Consider the following 15,718-nt stretch of genomic DNA (forward strand, 5'->3'; position numbering starts at 1 on the left):
TGATCACAGAAGACCTCTTTTATACAAGCATGTTTTTTAAAGTTATTCTTTAAAATATAATCAAGTCAATCACTAGCTATTTTGAATTTACAGATGGTACAGGGCATTGACAACAAATGACTAGATTAATTAGCAGCACCTGATAAAAGGGAGAGTATCTGTTTTAATGAAGATTCTGAATTCCAAATGTTATTAAAATGTGGCTATTTCTATAAACAGACAAACACTTGACAAGGAATTTGCAGTACAAATTCTTTGGATACACTAATAATGCTAAGCATTAAGACATGTATAGAAAAAAAAGGAGTTCTCACCTGTCCTTCCAGGAAAATTTTAAAGAAATTAAACTATGCTTTTATATTTCAATGTTACTGTAACTGGGTTGTGCAATAATAACTATGATGCCATATTCCTGTAATTTGGAAACTTGCTTCTAAGTGAATTATCTCTATTTTATGGAGGCAGGATTACCAGGGTTAGAAGTTTGGGAGGGCAACTGGCTCAACCTTGGCTGAGCTACCGTGAATTTGAGGACTTCTTTGTGCAAAGAAACCAACTGGCATTGCTTCTGTAGGAAATAGGTTTTGTAGCTGTCTCTGAGGGGTAGCTCCCTGCTGGTGACACTGGCCTGTGGTGACTGTTTCTCAGTGCAGGCAACTGTAAATTATGCTTATATTGCAATGTGAAGATAACGTTCTATAAATTCTCTCGTTCTCTTTGTGGTATTACTTTGGATATCAGGGTTTTTTGGATGGAGAAAGAGCAATATGGCTAGGGTGTTAGATATAAAAAACAGCTCTTAATTTAAAAAGTGTTCATGATTACAGTGTATTTAAACTGATTTAAGGTGTGAAAAGACACAGTGGAGGGGAAGATAGATGCCAGTGTATTGCATGCCTAAGTCTTGGTTCTCCATGCATACCTTAAGTTAGTGAATTTGTCTCTTTTATAAAGAAGGAGGCGAGACAGTTGTTTATTCTCTACACTATAGAAATAATTTTAGATTTATCATTGAAATCACTAAGGCAAAAAGAAAAGTTTGGGTCTAAATTGAAATACCTTCTATATAATAAAATCTGGGTTTTTTGTGAACAGTTGCTGTACTGTGAACAACTGCTTAGATTGAAGTGAACGTTACAATTTTAAATTTTTTTTTAAATAAGTGTTATTTTGCAGAGTGTTTTGCAAATTACTTGAACCTGGAGAAATGTGTAAGGATTTAATACACCATTACCTTATAAAATTATGAGGAAAGTAATTCTCAAGGCATATTTTGGAGAGCAAATTGTGATGTGGGATTAGGAAAAGCACTGCAAATAGCAATATCAGATTCACACAGGGACAGAGGGAAAGGAATAAAAAGCACCTGAAAGTGAAGGAGACAGCATGAGAGATTATTTTATTGTTTTCCAGAGAATAAAAGAAGTCCAGCAGGTGGGCAAGGAGACACCAAAAGCCAATATAGTATCCATAGCTGGAGGAAAATACAGAACAATATGTTCTTCCTCTGCAAAAAGCAGGTGATAGTTTGTTTACCATATTTTTGTAGTTATATGAGAAAGTTGGCAGATTATTTTATATGACATCTGTGCAGGAGGAAGGACTGGAATGCAGACAGAGAATGACATTTGGCCTTGTAGAGGGTAACTCTTGGTTCCTTTACTCTTGAGGAAGGACTTGAGCAAGTTGTAGTGCTGTATTATTTCTGCCTAAGTGGAGACTTCAATTGTGGTCCTTTTTTGGGAAGAAGCTCTGCCTATTTACAGACTTTAAAGAGCAGTGGCAAAATCTGCAGTACAAATAGTTCAGGTTGGTTTAGTATTTGTGTTGTGACCTAAAAGGGCACAATTTTTAAGTGTTATATCAAGATATGAGTTCAGTGGCTACTTCATGCTACAGCCGCTGTTGAGATGATGCTTTCTGTAGAAAAATAATGTTCAAGAAGTGGTTTGAGTAAAGAATAACCTTTTAAAATATTTTATTACCCAGTTCTAGGAAACTACATGTGATTTTCCTTATTCTGTTTGATTCCAGATTACAGGAAATAGAAAATGCTTATGGAGAAGGTTTTTATATGTATATTGCTTCAGAAATTCATGTTAACCATGTAATAGAGAAGTTGCTGCTACCCAGCTTTTCTAAAAAAAAAATTGAATTATTGAAAGATTAATTTAATTACCTCAACAAAAGGTGCTGTTGATGAAGCTGACATTTTCCAAGCCTAAAATGCTTTGCTTCTTCTGCTTTGTTCTCCTTGCCAAAGCATGAGGGATTTTGAAATTGGAGGTGTTTTATTGACCAACATCAGAGTAATCAGATTAATACCTGGTGTCTGTTACTTTAGTATGCATATATGAACTGATGGTGGATAGGATCAGTAAGTAACAGAGCTTAAGACAGTGCATTTTTTCAAAAGACAACAGAAAGCAATCTTAATCATCAATCCCTTTGATTCAGGAGTTTTAATATCAGTGTAATGTGTTAGGTTGAGTAATTAGTGATTTGATGTTAAAATGTATGTAAGCATTAGATGCATTTCAGGAAAATGGTAATTATTGGGAATGTGTCTTCATGCAAATTACACTAGCAGGAGGTATATGTGTGTTAAAACCAGTGATGCAGTGTAGGGTAGTTTTTTTCTGATTGACATGTTTGAAGAATAAAGCTTAGGAAGTTACAAATACTGATGAAACAAGAAAGTAATTTGAATACATACCTTACTGCAGAGCTTGTACTACTCATGTGCAATGTGCAGGCCTAGTAAAAAGCTAATTATATGTGAAGAGTGTGAACATATTTGTATATACTCTGAGTCTTTGTTGCTGTTAGGAAGGTACACAGTGGATGAGCACTGTAAAACCTGGTTTTATTAATAAACTTTAAAACCTTGAAATTTGGAAGAATCTTTGCCAAGCACAGTTACCAGCAATCCCACAGCTTTATTTGTACCCCACAGCCTGGTTACAAAAGTGAATGGGAGGGTGTAGTCATGGAAGCTGCAGTGGTATTAAATAAGAAATGAGTTTAGGTTCAGACTAAAGACAGAGAGACTTGAGACCCAAACAGAGAAATACCTTTTCTGTCTGGAAAAAATAGTTCATCTGCTAATAAATCTCTGAAAGAAATAGAATGTCACAACTAAGAGGCAGCTGTGCAAGCACTCACTGAGGTTGATTAATTAGGGGAAAGTTCTGTATCACCAGCTTTTCTGGATCAAGTATTGAGAGAAGTCCTACTGGAAGTAGATTGACCAGGGACACACATTCCTCTAAGACATGTTGGCATTGAGGTAAGGAATACAGAAGGAGCCAGCAAATAATGTTGTTCTTAACTGTGATTTAGAATTTTTTGGCATCTTTGTATTTGAATACAAAAATTCAGTCATGGTCTTGTATCCAGGAACTTTATTTCTTATGGAAATAAGCTTTTGATGCAAGAGTGAGAGGAGCCAGGTAGGAGGCTCTAAGTCTGTATTGTGCCTTCTTGGATGAAGTGATTCCAGAGAAAGCTCTTGCTACTATATTTAGAACTAGCATCCCCAGACCTCTAAGAGGCAAAAGGAAGAGACTGCTACTGAATAAGCTTCTAAGAGCTGAGGTCTGTGAGCCTTCTTACTGAGGTTTGGTCAGCTCTGCAGTAGCAGACTTGACATTGGTGCTTCTGTAGGCAGTAGGCTGCTGAAAAGCCTTGTTTGATGTTGGTAGATGAAACTGTTGTAGAATTAAATGAAATTTGATAAATTGACTACAGCATACCCAGTTCACTCTTCAACTGTCCTATGATTTTCTTTCTTCTGCTCCTCTTTCTTGTTATGGTTCCCATTTCTGGAGCTTGCTTCGCTGTGGCAAGGTGTTCTCTAACACTTGGAGTGCAGTTTTGCTGTGACCTGCTCTCTCCTTAAGACACTCCTTTTAGATGAAATATTTTGAATCTTTATCAGTCATTTGTACTTGAGCACTGTTGAAGGTCCAGTTTCTCCTGCTTTGAAAGCAAGTCTGTAGTCCTGATGCTTAATATTGACAAAGTCTTTATTATTCTTGCTGAAGGACAAAGTGACAATATTTCTGTTGGCCTTATCCTTTAAGTAAATAGTTGTCAAGCTGTGGAAGCTGTGAGGTAGCTTTAGATTATTTCTACATTTTCACAAATTATCAATCACACACAAAATATGGGCATTCTTTGGTTGAGAGTTTTTCATGTTGCCAGAGTTGCCAATAATAAGTATGCATTTCAGTTTTCTCAATTTTTTTTATTTAGCAAATAGGTAGTTTTCCGTTTTCTCTATTATTTTTATTTAGCATTGGTAGCACCAAGTTTTGGACCTTCACTTTTTGTACTGCAGTGGAGATATATAAGCTAGAGAATTTGGCAAGTGCAGAAAGAGTATTTACCTCAGGGAAAAAACATCCAGGATTTACATCCTAACATGCAGTTTTTACAAATGAATTGAAGATGGGAAGAATTTCCTTTGGCGTTCTATATGTGGATGATGCTGAAATTTTCTAGAAATGATAAAATTTTTAGTAACTTAATAAACATAGTAATACTTATGTAACATCTTTGACTGCCAAAAATGTGTATCCTAAATTCAATGCTAGTGGTTTTTAATAGTTTCTTCTGATTACGACCTTTTCCATTCAAGATGATAAATTTATTTGATGCTACTTGTTCTTATTTCTAAAGGATGCAAACAGTGTGTGTTTGGTAAAAATCCATTGTTGCAGCTAATTGTTTATATTATGTTTGTACAGATATTACCAGCTTTGCATGGATTTTCATTCTGCTTTTGTGCAAAGTAGAAAATATATGTCTGTCTTACCTTGGTGTAAATAAAAGGTTAGAACTGTTGTGAACAGTGAGTTGATGAGATGAGATTAAGATTTTCTAAGCATTCTTGCCATAGCTTGGTAACTATAATTAGGGTAAAGCAGTTGATGAATTCTGCAGTAGGCTGTAACTTGCATCACAACTGTTGTAACTGTTTCTCTGTAAATTATATCTGGAAGGATCTGTGATGCTGACAGTTTAGCATCAATCATCAGTGGTGACTTGTGAGGAAGTAAGTCTCAGGCAAACTGTTTATCCATGGAGTTAATTTTCTAAAGCAAAGTGACTTTGTCACAGGTTCTCCCTCCACACCCGTTTCCCTGATGTCCTGTACAGAAAAGGCTTCTTACAAAGATCTGCTTTCTGATTGTGATCTGCACTTTTGAATACATCATAAAGGAGTTGCACATACAGTGATTAGTTTGTTTAATATAGGTACAAGTATAAAACTTCCTGAAATGCTTTTTCAGGAGGTGGCTGTGCAGCCAGGCATGGCATGCACCATAGCTGTGATTCCCTGGAATCACTGGCATTGATGAGAATGCAGTAATTAAACTGTTTTGTCTATTGTCTTTGCTAAGACCATGAGAGGATGTAAAACCTAAAGCTGATGATAAATAATGAGCTTCACTGAGACAATTGAAATTTTATATGCAACTTGATAAGAAATTTATATAGATGGTGAATTAAAATGTGAATTATAACCCACAGGCAACTGTATTAATTGAATGTTACAGATAGCCTCAAAGTTAGCTCTTGCATGACTTGTGTCCAGGAATCCTAAAGAAATGGACAGCCTTTGATTGAAATAGAGCTTGGGAAAAAGAGAAATCTTAATATTTGTTTTAGCACAGCTGTTAAATTTTTGAAAGTAGCGTTGAGCTGTGCAGTTCTCTTTATTGCACTGCTAGCATGAAGGACACAAGAAGTGCCTTGTGGTCCCTTATGGGACTCCTGCTCATAGACGTGAATGTGTTCCAATCCCTCTGCACACACTGCTGCCTCCAAAGGAGGTTGGGAGTGGCTGTGGCTTGGGAAGCGATGATCCTGTATGAACTCATCCTGCTGGTGCCTGAAGGCAGTCGAGTTGGTGGACTCTGTATTGTCAGGCCTTCAGCCAGATCAGGTATCAGCCCTCATTGCAGAGCTGTCACAAGAGCAACACAAAAACTGCATCATCTGCTGAAGCTAATTTGACAGAAAGGCAGTAATCTGCCCACATCTGATCCACATTTATATCCACAGCTCTGGCTTGCAGAACAATATATGTGTAATACAGCCTCACCATGGCCAGCCCTGTGCTGCACAGACACTCAGGTCAGTCACGCTGTAAGGATGCAGCAGCTCAGTTTACAGCAATTCATCGGCTGCTAATCCAATCAGTCTGTTCTGCTAATCAAATCAGTCAGCTCCGAGCATGTGGCAGCGACCTTATGTGTGCTCTCCCAGGCTCCTGTCAATGCAGCAACGTGGAGCTGCAGTGAAGGTGAACTCTTGGATTTATATGATGTCCTAGTGTAATTTCTTTATGATGCTATTTGATCTTAAGCCATACAATATTGTTTTTTTACATTCTTCTCTATACAGATTTTGATATTCTATGTGTATGTGTTAAGCTGTTTTTCAGATTTCCCTGGTGGTGCTAAATGCAGTGAGCAATACTGTGACTTGGTCTTAAGTCATCCTGTGGGAAGTTATGTATTTTCTATTAAAATGTGTAAAATAAGATTTTAGTGCTCATTTTACAGACCTTCAGATGTGTTTTGACATCCTCATCAAATATCTTTTTGAGTATGTTTCCCCAAAACTACTTTAAGCAAAACATGGCACTTAATGGTTTTTATGTGGTATGCTGCTATTTATTAGTTGATTTTTAATGTAGAATGCATTTATTTTATTTACAGTAAGAAGTATTTGAATACTTTTTATCATTGACTTCTGCAAGATTTTAATAAATGGAAGATGCAACCACTTGTAAACATTGCTGATTGCTTATGGGGGATCATTTAAGTCCCATTTGTGTATGAAATAGTGTCCAGTTTAAGAAAGGGTGACTGTTCACTTGTAGTGCATACATATGTCATGTAAGACTAGCATTTATTCCAGCTTTCTGTCTCTGACTTGGGGACTATCTCCAGAAGTAATTTGGCTCAAGTAGAGAAGATCAGTAGAGTGAAGTAGTTGGTGCTGTGGTGCCCACCTCTACATATTCTGCTGTGCAGCACTTTTATTTTGGACTAGATTTAGTGGTGCCCCTCGGGATCAAATATCCATGCCACTACATGTATTGAAACTGTTCAGAGGTGTTACTTGATTGGATCTGTGTGCCCCCTTAGGGGCTGAAGCGTGACAGATGCATTGGTACATTTCCATTTCCAGTTTATATTTCTCCATAAAGAATCCACATCCTGTATACCAAAACTGGTCTGTGACTAAAGCCATTCCACAGTAAGCAGGAATAGTGCAGAGGAGGCAAGGACTTGCTTCCAAATTGCACTACTGCTCTGAACAAAAACAGAAATGTAGGCATAGCCTTCAGCTAACAGAACAAGGCCTTCTCCTCTATTTTACAGACAACGGGTAGAGTATGAAGTCCAATAGATTCTATTCTGTAAACTTTAAATTGATTTAGCCTGACACGAGTGTGAGGACAGAAAGGAACATGATGGGAATGTACAGTGGATTTATTATAAACAAGGCAATACTCACTGAATATTTACCTGCCCACATGTGTTCATTTTGGTCTTTCTGTTTTTTTGTTGCCTTCTCACTCACCAACAGATGTACCTTTAGTTTAATTTCTTCGAATGTTCAAAGTATGATCTTTTTCATATATATATACACACATGTACAGTGACTGAGAGCGTGCCTTATATTGAATTTACAAATGTGCCTAAATGATATTGCTTTAGATTGAGAATATTCTTTTGAATTTCATGCTTACTTTTAGTGACCTGAACTAAGAAGCTTTCATCAGGCTTTAAGAGTGCATGTCCTGTTCCTGACGATGAGGTTACTGGACCAGTCCAGCCTATAGGTGTCTGTTGTCCTCTGTTGAAAGTTGCAGTCCTTTTAGGTGTGTCAGAAAATACTGCATATGTGGCTGCTCTCCAAACCAGTTATTTCAGGATGCCTACATTAACTCAGGTACTCTTAATATCTAAACCAGGTCACTTTGGCAGAACTACATTAGGGAATAATTACGGAAGAAGTTGTGCTGACAGATGGGGAGGAGCTGTTGTCTCAGAGCTCAGGACGGGGAGGAGTTGCAGTGTTGTCATTTTCACCTGGTGCAGTTGTAGCCAGGCAACACTTCAGCCTGCAACCATGCAAACTTTTGTTTGTTTGTTTGTTCCTTTGTTGGGATTTTTTTTTGAGTGTAAATTGTGTATAATTTGGTAATAAAAGCAATTAAAATCCTCAGGGAGGGAGAGCAAGCATGAACCAATTTTACCACATTTGTGGAGGGAGGAGAAATTTACCATTTTACAGATGGGAAATCTCAGGTATAGTTGTGGTTAGTGGGATTATAATTTGGCATTTCAGTGTTTGATTATACCTCTGAGCAGCTCATTGTTTTTCTGTCAGTTCTTCTGCTGCCTGAATTTTTGAGTGTCATTGATCAGTGCCCCCCAGGTGGGGAAAGTGATAACTTAGCATGCTAAAATAAACTGGGAGATGTTATTTTTTTTACCACCCAGGTAGTTTGCCTGATAACTTTCCCTCACACCTGTTTTATCTTTTTTAATGTTATTTTGTCTTCTGTTGTGATTCTTATACAACACTTGAAAACTAACCATTAATGGCAAATCCTGCAGTACAGAACCTTTTAATCTCTAAAAATAAGTAGTAGCCCATGGTATGGGACAGGGCATTGGACACTGTAAAAATGGTAGTTGTCACAAAGTACTAGTCAGCATTTCTAGTGTGATTATGGCTAAGGATGTATCTTGCTCCCAGCTCTGGGTGAGAAACACTTATGTAGCTGTTGTCATCAGCAAAAGTATTGAGGCAGAATAGTCCTGAGCAGTTTTTCAAGTGCTTCTGGGGGAGTCAGACTAACCAAACTGAGTCAATGCAAAAAAAGAAGGCCCTCACTAAAGCTCTGAATCTGCATGATAAATTGTGTATCACAGGTTAATTCTTGTAAATTTTGTGCTGTATATAAAACAAAAGATGCATTCAAGAAAAAATGAAGGGTTATGAAAAAAATCCTTTTAATCAAAAAGAGCAATGTCAAAGTAGGTTTTGTTGCAGGCTTGGACAATACAGCTAAATATAACTGTTTTCTTTATGCATTTCTGCTTGCTCCATAAATCATCAGGTTAAGAATGGATTTTTGTGTCTCCTGTTCTAGACTTCATCTATTATCTCTGCAAGATATCTGGTTTTTTGGATGACAGGGATGGCTTCCTACTTGAAAAGGGCATGTCCTTAATGGGTGGCCTTTCAGTACTGAAAGACAGTGGTAGGACTTTGTGCTCAGTAATTGATGCTGTTCATTATGAAGATTTTGTATTAGAGAATAAAAACACCTTGGTAGTAGTAGAGATATTTCTCTGAGAATCGTGCTCTTAAAGTCTGTTTTAGAAGGTCAAGAGAGGCAGAGAGGATAAGCAAGACTACCAGTAACTGCTTTTTTGACAAGAGAGGAAGTTTGATTCATGATTTTGTTCTTCGTTTTTAATTTAACATTTCTGACTTAATATTTGAAGGTCTTTTTACTCGGTCTCTACTAAGAAAAAATTGAAGACATGTTTCTCTGTCGTGACTTTCTTCAATTCTTGGAGTCACATTTTCTTTTAAGCTGTCTTTAAATAGTTTTGTGGAAAAAAAAGTTTCATTTTTCTAGCTGCGTGGTTTTTCAATCCCAGTAACTACTAGAAAGTTAAATAATCAGAATAAAAATAGTTTTTCTGTATTTTAAGATTTTAAATAAAATTTGGACAATTTATATTGTATATCTCTCTATAGAATGCATTGAGCAGATTAACAAGGCAAAAGTGGAGCTTGTTTGTATTTGATTCTTATTTTTGTGGTGTTGGTTTGGTTGAGCTTAAGACCTATGCAGACAGAGCTGAGCAACAGCCTGATGACACAGTACAACACCTGCAGGGTATCACATGCAGTTGTAGGGTATGTCCTTATGTTGCTGCTGAGATTGTAATAATAGTAATCATTTAACCTTAGTGTTGAAAACCTGGGAGTACATTATGATAGCATGTCACGTGTAAAATTGAGATGCACTCTTAAGAAGATCTGTTGTCAGCAGTCATGTGATTTGGTAACAAATCATTTACCATATATGTACGCTGTCAATATGTGCACCATACGTCCTTGTGTTTTCCTGCCATCCTTCTAAACTGTTCTGTAGACATTCCATTTGGGTTAATGCCACTCGTGTAAATGTCAGTCTTTCTTCAGAGGTTCTTCTAGGTAGGTGTGATCTCAGCTTCTATGCATGGTTTTCATCATGAAGGGCTGGGACTTACATTAATAAATAACGGTCCCAAACACCTGCCTTTTTTATTACCAAAAAGAAGAGAGAGATGAGTAAGAAAGCTATATCAGTACCATAACTGAAATAAAGTGGGGTGGAGGATTTACCAGAGGAATCAATGTGGGTAGAAAAAATGAAATAAAAAGGGGAAACCCTAAGACTAGCTTTGCACTTATATCGTTTTCAGTAAAAGAATTCCCTTTCCACAGGATTAGCATGACTGGCATAAGTTTTAGTCTGAGGCATGAGCCTCTGTCCCTGCAGCTGCTGCTGTCTGCCCTGCCCGCTTCACCCCAGTGCCTGAATTCCTCCAGCCCATGGGTTCCACATGCAGTTGTAGAATGTGCATGCTTAATACTTGTGACATAAATATCATCTCTGTTTGCAGATAAGTGAGGCATGGTAATTTGTTCAAGTATGTGTATCAAAGGCTCTGGCAAAAACAAATTCTGTTTTTACAAGAAGTCTCAAAAAAAAAAAATCGTCTGAATTTGCCCCAGTTCCTAAGCTGTTCCACATTGTCCCTGATAGCTAAAGGTTAGCTCATTGTAAGTGAGAGATTCTCACATATGTCTTATGCTAAGCAAGCAAATTATTCAAACAATATCAAATTGATAAGTTTGGTAAGGTAAACACCCTGTATTTATACAGCATATTTAAACATGACTTCTATATTGAGAGAGGGAAATCATGTCCACCTTGAAGTTGGTGCAAGAGCTTCTCTGAGGCCAGTGCTGATTGTCAATTTTAAGATGTTATATTCAGATTCCTGTGCATGCAAAATACTTAGTGAAGAACAATTTTAATATTCTAGAACATGTTTTTGAGATAAAAGTAATAATCTAAAGTTTAAAGTGAGAGATTTCCAGTCAGCAGTGAAAGACTGTAATACTGTGGAACTAAAGTACAGATTACAAAACAACAAGAAAATATTATAAGCTGTCTGCACTTAACAAATTATTTACATGCAGGTCACTCTCATGAGTTGTATATCCCGCCATGCCTAATGCTTATTTTTGATTTTTAACAGGTAGAGAGAATTGTTGACAAGAGGAAAAACAAGAAAGGAAAAACAGAGTATTTGGTGCGATGGAAAGGATACGACAGCGAAGATGATACTTGGGAGCCAGAACAGCACCTTGTCAATTGTGAGGAATATATACATGAATTTAACAGACGCCACAATGAAAAGCAGAAAGAAAGCACATTAACCAGGACAAACAGGACCTCTCCAAATAATGCCAGAAAACAAATTTCTAGGTCTACCAATAGTTCTTTTTCAAAGACATCTTCTAAATCTTTAGTTATGACTAAAGAACACGAGTCAAAAAACAGTCAACTTTTTTCTGCCACACAGAAGTTCCGGAAAAACAATTCACCGTCGCTTTCTGGACGTAAAAATATGGACCTTGCAAAATCAGGTATTAAAATCCTAGTGCCCAAAAGTCCAATTAAGAGCCGGACAACAGTTGATGGCTTCCAGAATGAAAGCCCAGATAAAATGGACCATGTAGAGCAAGATCAAGAAGACTCTGTAGCACCAGAAGTAGCAGCAGAGAAACCTGTGGGAGCTTTGTTAGGACCTGGTGCAGAGCGTGCTAGGATGGGGAGCCGACCAAGGATACATCCATTAGTGCCACAATTGCCAGTGCCAGTAACAGCCACAATTGCATCAGCATTAACAATAAACGGAAAAGGTAGGTGTACAAGTCATCATTTTGGTGGTGATTTTTCATTTGCCTGGAGTTTTTTGCAGTTGAGATGCAGACGAATTATCCACTCTGTTCCAGCCATGCTAAATCAAGTCCGGAGAACTTCACTTTATTTTGCGTAACTATATAACTACAAATCCATTTTGAAAGTACAGCTTTTGGTTTCCTTGCAGAAGTCTATTGGTATTTGTGTTTTCAGAATCACCATCTGATATATCTGTGTTTGCCTTGACATTGTGTGGTACACATACTTAGTGTACCATTTCCAGATATTACATCATTGCTTTAAGTTTATTTAAATAGGTCAAATTTGGTATAAATATTAGAAACCTTAATTATGGGAAGAGATGAATGGTGTGAGCAAGGATTCTTCATAACAGTTTATGTATCTATTTTGTTATAAATATTGCCTGGAGAAAAAACTCTTGAGAGTGATGTTGCTTAAAAAACAAAGTTAGTAAGCTTTGTTTCTGTGAAAATTTGAGCCAGTTGTGGAAATACATATGCCTTCTGCCTGGATTGAAATTTGTTTTCATTATATTTTATCAATATTTTGTTGTTTATACCTCATTTGATATTGAACACTTATTTAGGAGTAATGTCTGGCTTGCTAATATCTAAGTAGGTCACAGTTAATTCAATTTGTACTGTAAAATTTGTGACACCAAAGTAACCTAAACTGCTCTTCTAGGAGGGAGCTGTTTGTCCCCCAACCAGCTGAGACCGTTGTTTAAGATTTCTTGTTCCTTATTGTTGTGCCCCAAACCATTGTTCTTCCCTGACAGACTCGGCTGTGTGGTCACGAGTGTTCTCGTGAGCAGGCTTTGGAGGCTCAATTTCCAAGTCTAAATTTTCAAGTAATGACTGCACCCTCAAATAAAATGCAGCAGGTCAAATGTGCAGGTGTGCTATTTATGATGGCTTGCTGGAAAAATTGTCTGGAATTTTTCAAGGACTGGACCTGCCAAAAAACACACTTAGAAACATTGGATAGGGAAAAAATGTGCTAGAGACTTTGGGAGAGCTTGTGTTGCGTACCCCACTGTTGCTTGCATTGAGATTTTCCAAAAGAACAGCTGCAGCCAGAGAGGTTGAGAAGCAGTGGACAAGGGAGGAATGTGTTCCTGGAGCTGTGGTGTCAGGTCATGGACCAACCCATTTTGCTGCAGATGAACTAGGTAACCATGGCAATGCACACACAGATGCCAGGAATATCTCTTGCTTTGCATGGGCTAAAGAAGGAATGCAAATCTCAAAAGATGTAAACAAAGCTGAAGGGGAAGATGCAAGAGATGCCAGGATGAGAGTTCTCTGAGTAGGTGAGGTAGAGGAGTGTGTTTTTGCATGGGATGGTTTTATGATAGTTAATAGGCATTTTGGAGTATGGCGGGCTTCCTAGTGACTTGATTGGTAAGTTCTGCCTTAGGCATCTCATTTTTTTGCCTCATGGCATCCAGGAAAAATACCTGGGGCATGAAGGATCTTTTTGGGTAGATCAGATTAAATCTTTCCCACCAGCCTCTCACTTTGGTAATAGTGGTATGGCAAGGGCCCAGTTTCAGGGCATCAGATGGAAGCAAAAGGCCTGCAGGGGAAAGGGAGTGACACAGAAGGTGTTGGGTGAGATTTGTTCCTGTTTCACTGCTGTGTGAAAATTTCCTCAACTGCCACCACCTCCTTCAACTCTTCCAGGCATTTGTCTGGGCAGCTAACAAGGAAAGCTGTTGACTGGCTCTAGGGATGATGACAATACAAGAGTTTTCTCACACTTACGTGTTCACGAGATCCTAAAGGTGTAGATCAGAAAAGGAGAGCCAAGGAGATAGTCACAATACGTGGTTGATGAAACATACACAATATGTTCCACCTTCTGTCTGCTGCTGGAGGCATATCAGTGCATTAACTGTGGCTTTCCACTCCAATCCCCAAGCTGAGCTGTGCATATCTGCTGGAAAATGGATGCTAAATATCCCTATTTATTGGGGTTCTATTTTGTTCACCTGCAACACTTTTGGAGATAACCTTCCAATCGTGCCGTATTTCTGGAATTATAAAACTTGGAAAAAAGGTTGCAAAAGAAAAATACTTTGCACTTATCTGACATCAGTCTCTCTTCCTAACTTTTCAGGATTTCTTTGATGTATTTTCCTCATGGAAGCCCGGGCTCCAACTCAGCCATTATGTGTGGCCTGAGTGGATTTATTTAGGGAGAAGCAAAGAGAGACAGCCCTGTCTTCTAGAGCTCTCCTGGCCTTGGAGCTTCCTGAGCTTATACATTTGCTGTCTTTTCACTCCTTGAAGATGCATTCTTCTTGCTGTTTTTATTTTTAACTTCACACTGCAACTCATTAAAAGTGTAGTAAATAGGTGCTTCCCTCCCCTGCATGGAGGAGCTGCTGCCGTTCAGGATCCTGTTTTGCTCCTTACTCAGGACATTCCTTCAGTCTTAGATGGACACCTCATCACATTGTCAGCACGACCTCAGGAATCATGTATCATGAGGGGTATTCATTGCACAGAAATGCATCTTCATGTGCACCAGATCTGACATATTAATAATACAGATGATAGATCTGGCATTTGGAGCACTCTTTCCAAACATCCCACCTCCTCCACATACACCTTCTGTTAATTTTAAGAATTCCTACTACCACTTGGAGGATGCTGTCAGGAAGACAAAAGCATGTTTTGAAAAATAGCTTCTTAGTTGAGCTGGTTTAGGAATTTTTTATCAAGATGTTTTTCTTGGTAAACTTAATTAGTCAAAACAGAAATCACTAGTCATAAAGCATAATTTTGAAAGATTCTAGAAAAATATAGATTGCACTTCAAAAAAATTTTAGACTACTTTTAAAATTAAAACTGAATTACATTTTTTTAAAGTAATACTGGAAAAATAATTAAAAGTTAAATAAGAAAACAGTGTTCCTGATTTTGGGTATGGTGCTATGACTGTTTAGTAGTGTGACTCAGGTTGATCTTTAAGTCCTCGCTCAGGATGGTGAAACTACTCAGTTTTTCTTGTTTGGTTGGTTGGTTGATTGGGCTGTTGTTGTTGTTTGTTTGGGTCTGTTGTTTGTTTTTCCCAACCTTGTTTTTACCTTTTTTTTTGTTTAATTTATAAGAGAAGTGTAAACAAAAATCCCAGAAATGTGTACGCATATGAAAATGCCATGACAGTAATTACTAGGAAATATTAGTGTTATTGTAGCACCTAATCCTGCTTTTCCTGAGACAAATTTCTGTGGTGCAGTTCATGTTCCAAAATCTTCCAGTCTCAGAAAAGGCAATCAGCAAATATCTGTTAAAATATACAGGAGTTCTGGGGAATAAAATATCTGTCGTGTTTACTCTGGGTTCTGGCAGTCTCAGCACACTGAAATCAAGCTGCTATCAAAAGAATAGCATTGTGTTGAATGTTCATATTTTAAAGGCTTGGCCTTGAAAACTGAGTTCATGGAGTAATATATATACAAGGCTAAGAATTAGGGTGATGTATGGAAGAAGTGAGGACAGATCACTGAATTGAACATTGCTGTGGTTCTGGTATTTATAAATATGTGGTGATCATCAGCTGTTACTACAAGTTAATAAAAGCAATCTTGGAATGGATGAACAAAGTAGAAAAGTAGAAAGTATAAAGACAACAACAAAGAAATGAAATGTTGTTAGTGGCACC

The 15,718-nt window shown here is 37.7% G+C and overlaps 1 protein-coding gene across 3 annotated transcripts in view; it reads left to right on the forward strand.

Annotated features, from left to right (window-relative positions):
- The window catches only part of CDYL (chromodomain Y like), a 105,234-nt gene that overhangs the window by 35,339 nt on the left and 54,177 nt on the right, over positions 1 to 15,718 (forward strand). For all 3 annotated transcript variants that reach the window (XM_054285145.1, XM_054285143.1, XM_054285144.1), the window contains exon 2: positions 11,358 to 12,024. In XM_054285145.1, the coding sequence (XP_054141120.1) occupies positions 11,358 to 12,024 (667 nt within the window). The remainder of the gene's footprint in view (positions 1 to 11,357; positions 12,025 to 15,718) is intronic.

The sequence above is a fragment of the Melozone crissalis genome, unplaced genomic scaffold, assembly GCF_028551555.1.
Source record: "Melozone crissalis strain CALT ecotype California unplaced genomic scaffold, PUWL_Pcris_2 ptg000042l_1, whole genome shotgun sequence".
Taxonomy (NCBI): Eukaryota; Metazoa; Chordata; class Aves; order Passeriformes; family Passerellidae; genus Melozone; species Melozone crissalis.